At 38.2% G+C, this 6,000-nt stretch overlaps 1 protein-coding gene across 1 annotated transcript in view; it reads left to right on the top strand.

Annotated features, from left to right (window-relative positions):
* VIPR2 (vasoactive intestinal peptide receptor 2) overlaps positions 1-5,781 on the top strand; it is a 60,138-nt gene extending 54,357 nt beyond the window's left edge. Inside the window, exons 11-13 of the mRNA XM_075140872.1 lie at positions 2,089-2,218; positions 2,305-2,346; positions 3,769-5,781. Coding sequence (XP_074996973.1) covers positions 2,089-2,218; positions 2,305-2,346; positions 3,769-3,942 — 346 coding nt within the window. The 3' untranslated portion in view covers positions 3,943-5,781. The remainder of the gene's footprint in view (positions 1-2,088; positions 2,219-2,304; positions 2,347-3,768) is intronic.
* Positions 5,782-6,000: the final 219 nt, after the last annotated feature.

Below are 6,000 nucleotides of genomic sequence, written 5' to 3' on the forward strand. Positions count from 1 at the left end.
TTGCTGCTTGAATTAACTAAACATGTGGGAGAACCAAATCAACCTAGATGAAATTATGCGGTTGCCACATTATTATTTAGCACAATGACTGACCTATGGGCAGGAAATCCCCTTATTCTTGTGACAGGAACTTTTCTTTGTTTCCATGTGGTATTTATGTATTTTATGAAAACGAGGCATTCCCTTCCTAGCAGTCCCATCATTTTCCACAGTTTACTATAGCACCTCATCGTATAAAATGTTCGTTAATAGCAACCTTGTCCTTCATTATTCAGCCCTGTGAATTCTTTGCTTTTAGCATTTGATTGCCTGATTAAGTTTGGATTGGATGGTCTTTAGCTGATACCCATGGGAACTGTAGATTAACCTCCTCAAGAAAACAGAGCAAATTAAAGGTCTGGAAGGCTCATTTTTCAAAATGCAAATGCATTTTCAAAAATACGGAGAAGAATAAGGCTATTTTGTCTTTCCCTTTCCGTCACTAAAATGTAAGTGCAGTATAGAGAAAGTAACATCAGCTAGACAAAAATTATTAAAACAAGAATAGAGTGAAAGTGAAATATGAGTCTAGAATGAATACTACCCATGCAAGTCACCATTTTTCTTCCCTTCCTCGGTCCCACTTGCTTGTACCTGGTTCCATCCTTTTGGTTGCTCATTTTACTTTTGCAGTGGGTAAGGTTAAGTTCAAATAAAATCAGTTTTCCATTTCACTTGGGAAACCAGGAAATTTGCTGCCATAGTCATCTCCTCCAGTTGTAAATGAATTTCTTCTGCTAAGGAAATCTTATTTGTCCCGCTTACTGGTATCACCTTTAGATGTGAGGGTTTTACTATTCTTGAGAAACTTTGCTGACAGAAGTGATTATTTCCACATAAACAGATGCAGCCTCTGGGACATTATGGACAGGGAAGGCCATGAAGACTGACACAGAAAACATAAAACTGCTTGAAATATCTTGAATTTTCTGTTAAAATAGTTGAATTCACAACAGCATCCTTTCATTGTTGAATCAAATTATATTCATCAAGACAGTGATGAATTATGGGACGCAACATTATAACTTCTTGACTTTTAGCTGATACCAGACATCCATGATCATGCATGACTGACCCTGTATAATATATAAAACTGATATTATTAGAGTGAAATAAGTGACAAATAAGCGATAATTAGCAATTCATCATTTCAGTGGTTTCACAGGCAGTTTGTCAGAGCTGCTCTGCTTAATAATTTAAAGTTCTCCTTCCTTAACTTCAGTAGTGTTTTGTGCTAAAATGTATTATGTAATTGATGACATTAAAAATTAGTTAATGGTATATGCTTAATACCAGAAGTGTAGTTATGAGATTTTAGTATTTGGGAGTAAATCTGAAATTGCTCATGAAAATCTCTCAGCTGAAATTATTCTGGATTACATTTCCAAGGTACTGTTTGCATACTGTATATGTGCAATGTACAGACTAACCATACAGTTGCACATTTAAAGGAAATTAACATCAATTAATTTCAGAAGAGAGATTTTACCTTCCATACAAGAGGATCTGTCAGCATGACTTTGCAGGAAGGCATTATTCCTTTCCATTCTGAACCCTTTATGGCAGGTAAAAAATATCTTGAGAGATCTGATGGCAGCTCGTGACACTTTGGCGAATGTGGTCCTGTGGAATAATGCAGTAAAACCTCACCCCCAAAAACCGTGCCACAAAACCAGGCTGGGAACTGAATGTGTGTCAGAGACACAGCAGAGCCCAGGTCCTACACCCTGCTGCTGTCCAGAGGGCAACTGAAAAAGAGTCTTTTGGTTTAGAGAGGCCCTGCAGCCTTCTGCCCGCTTTTGGAAGAGTGCAAGGTCAGCAAGATCAAGTATAACATGGAATTGCACATGTTAATTTATGAGGTTACTGTGTGGCTAATCTCATGGCAAGCCTGAAAGGAAAACAATTTGCAATAAATGACTCTTACTAAGACTGTTTATAAATCTGAAGTCATACGAGGTTTATGTAAACGACATTGCATCAGGTTCTTATCTTAGTAAAACAAGAGCTTATCATTAAACTCCAGCTTTTTCTCTTTTATTTACCCAGGAGACTTGCAAAATCCACATTGTTGCTTATTCCATTATTTGGAGTTCACTACACAGTGTTTGCTCTATTTCCTGACCGCAGTTCCAATAATTATAAAATAATCTTTGAGTTGTGTTTGGGATCTTTTCAGGTAAATTTTAAAGTTTTTATTCAAAAGAAGTTTTATTGACCTAGGTTGGTGCTGCCTACTAACTAAGGAATATTGTCTCCTTCCAGGGGTTGATTGTTGCAGTCCTGTATTGTTTTTTGAACAGTGAAGTAAGTCTCACCTTTCCTACTGAGGATGATAAATATTGTTTTCAGTAAATTCATAACTGCCCCTATAATTCCATTCTGATACATGAAGCTGTTTTAGAAGATGTTTGCATTCCTATTTATAGAATATATATGTGGCAGTTTCTGTGCAACAGGAGAAATTAGTGTATTTGGGTGAAGAGTTAAGAGCTGTTTGAAATCTAATTCCTTGCAAACTGAGTTGTCAGTAAGTGTGTCTTGTTATTTAACGTGATCTAGTTCTAGCTCTGTTACAAGCAATGTGGGTTGTGCAAGTGAGGTGCAACAAGTCTAGAAATTTATCCAAAACTTGAAACACCATTTAGTAAGTATTTAGGGGTAATCTTCTGACAGAATCTAACCCCCAGAATAGCAGCGGATTTTCAGAAGTGCTCAGCATGTAGCAGCTTTCCTAATCTCAACTGAGGAAGACACAAGGAATTCCTTTTGATGTCAGCCACTTTTTAAGGTAGAATATACATTAAACAGTATGCAGCGTCTGACAGGAGGAATCTGTTGCTAATGTTGCAGCACAAGTGATACAAAACTGATTTTGAAAGTAGCCTTGGGGCATCTCCTCACAGACAGTGTAGACACAGTCTTCGCCTCTGTAATCTTTCTAAATTTGATACTGTAGAGGGAAGGGACGCCAACCAGAGGGACCTTGAAAGGCTTGGGAACGGGCCCATGCAAACCTCATGAAGTTCCACAAAGCCAAGTGCAAGGTCCGCACCTGGGTCGGGGTAGTCCCAGGGGAGATGGAAAATTGGACACGAGCCGGCAATGGGCACTTGCAGCTGAGAAAGCCAATCATATCCTGCATCAAAAGAAGTGTGGCCAGCAGGTCGAGAGAGGTGATTGTCCTCGGTAGAAGAATGACATGGACCTGTTAGAGTGAGTCCGAAGGAGGGCCACAAAAATTATCAGAGGGCTGGAACACCTCTCCTATGAACAGAGGCTGAGAGAGTTGAGGTTGTTCAGCCTGGAGAAGAGAAGGCTTTGGGGAGACCTTATTGTGGCCTTTCAGTATAAAAAGGGGGGATTATAAGAAAGATGGAGGAAGACTTTTTAGCAGGGGCTGTAGTGACAGGACAAGGGGTAACGGTTTTAAACTTAAAGAGGGTAGATTTAGATTGCATGTAAGGAGGAAATTTTTTCTATGAGGGTGGTGGAGACACTGGAACAGGTTGCCCAGTGAATTTGTGGATGCGCCATCCCTGGAAGTATTCAAGATCAGGTTGGATAGGGCTTTGAGCAACCTGATCTAGTGAAAGATGTCCCTACCAACCCAAACCATTCTATGATTCTATTCCTATAGGTCCCCATTTGACAGCCAATAAACATGGAAAAGTTCCTCACGTAAAAGAACATTTTCAGCTTGTCTAGTGCATTTTCTTTTTAACACAGGTGCAAGGGGAGCTGAAAAGAAAATGGCGGAGTTTGTGCTGGAAGCAGACAGCAGGCAGAGATTACAGACTCCACAGCTCTTCGATTTCTCGAAATGGATCCGAAAGCGTTTCTCAGCTCCACCGGAATTCAAGAGCTCAGTCGATTATGCAGACAGAGACCACCATGATATAAATCAGCTAGGTCCCCCAAAATAATGAAAAACTGTGGGATATATCATTCATTATGCAGCCTGATGTGATATTTTATAAAATGTACAGTTTAGTGCTTTGCTTTTCTACATGTTGGTATTTGGGAAATGGGTTTGTGCAGCCAACCAGGTAATAACAGAGACACCTGCCCTATGGATGCCTTCTGGTTTTTTAAATGGTGTTCATATTAATTCTGAGGTTCTCTTGCTGTTTACTAGCCGTAACTATTCAAAAACTCATTTACTATAATGGTCCCTTTACCCTCCAACATGTCTACAGGGTAGACGTATGGTATCCTGCTGAATCCAGACTGCTTTGGTACATGTTGAAAAGGTTAAGATGGGAAGCAAGAAAATTCCTTATACTTTATTTATACTTAAGGAAGCATTTGTTTCTTTAAGGATTAGGAAATTCATTCCTAATTATGGAAAACTAAATAAAAATAGAGAAATGTAAGGCTGTAATTAACCGCACTGGGAGTTTAGTGTGCTAATCCAGGAAATCATTAACATTATTTATACAGAGGGAGAAAAGGTAGTACTTCTCAGTTAGTTGTATAAATTTCAGAGATTACTTTCTACAGAGTTTGATTCCAATCCTGTTGTTCCTTTCAAAAGTGCCTGTTTTTATGTTTAGGTGCAGAAAGTAGGGCTAACTTTGCAGTCCATACAGAACAAGCTACTGTAATAGTTTTGATTAAAACATCAGCATTTTCCAATAGTGCTATTGCAATCACCAGTTGTTATCTTCTGTTTAAAATCAAAGAGATTTCTGTTGATCTTTTATTAAACAATTTTCTAAAGAGGTGCTTTATTGCTAGAGCAGTCTGGCATAGGATAAACAGCCTCAGAGAGCATATTACCCATTGAAAATATAATTTTTATACAATATTTTCATTGAAATACGTCTCTACAACTGCATACTTGACAGCTAAACCAAGGAATATTGCAATAAAGTTACAACTCCCATTTAAGGAATAATGTAAATTCTTTTAGCTTGATTCTATTCTGTATCTATCTGAGCTGATTTAAAATTTAGTCCTGACTGTGACTCTAGCAAAAAAAAAAAATTAGATAGAATCCCTAAAAATTACCATAAAAGGCATAAATAGAAGGAATTCTCGACTACGCCAAGCCCCTTATGTAGCCACTTTGTAAAAAAAAGACATAGAACTGACAGATTCTTATAAATATACACAGAACATTTGCACTCTTTAAAAGAAATAAACCCAATGATGTTTACTTCCCATGTCACGTTTAACCATGTCCACTCTAAATAGCAAGTGGGAATAATATGTATTTGCATGATTACTTCTGAACCATAAAAGCAATTGCCCTGGTATTTCAGATAGCAGATTGTATGGAGCTGGCAGAGTCCAAGGTCCATAATATTGCCAGGTAAAGGGAAGAACAGCAGCAAGGACATGTCTTGGCAGGCATACATGTACATTCTTGAAAATATTACCGGTACTGGGAATATTGTTGGCAGCCATCAAAGTGTCCATACACCTCTTGGTCTGATTTAATTTAGCTATTTATCAGTCAAACACAATTTATTTTAATGGGATTATCCTGGAGTGATACAAAGTTATGTCAGACCAAAGATACAAAAGGCCCCATGGTTCACATGAGTACTGCAGAACAGTTAACTCTGTGAATGTCACATGACACCAACCTTTACACAGTAGGTATCATTTGAGTTAAACAATAATCACTTGATGAATTGTTACTTTGCCAAATTTTACTTTAAAGAAGCTATTGATCACCTCCAGTCATTCAGAGTGTTTTCTACTGTCACTTGGTGAAGTACGTGAGATTCTGGAGTGAAGTAGGCTGCCCAATGGCAGTCCCATGGAGTCTGAAGATACGCTCCTACACCTGTGTTTAAACTATATATATTCCCAAAGGCTTTAGACTCAGAAACCAATACTAAACTTTAGTATTTCTCCTGAATCTCTGAACAACCTTATCAACAAACTCTTAACTTCAAATATATGAAGACACCCTGGAGCTTTGGGGGCTGCTTCTATACCTACATTAAA

The sequence above is a fragment of the Calonectris borealis genome, chromosome 2 (genome assembly GCF_964195595.1).
Source record: "Calonectris borealis chromosome 2, bCalBor7.hap1.2, whole genome shotgun sequence".
Lineage (NCBI taxonomy): Eukaryota > Metazoa > Chordata > Aves > Procellariiformes > Procellariidae > Calonectris > Calonectris borealis.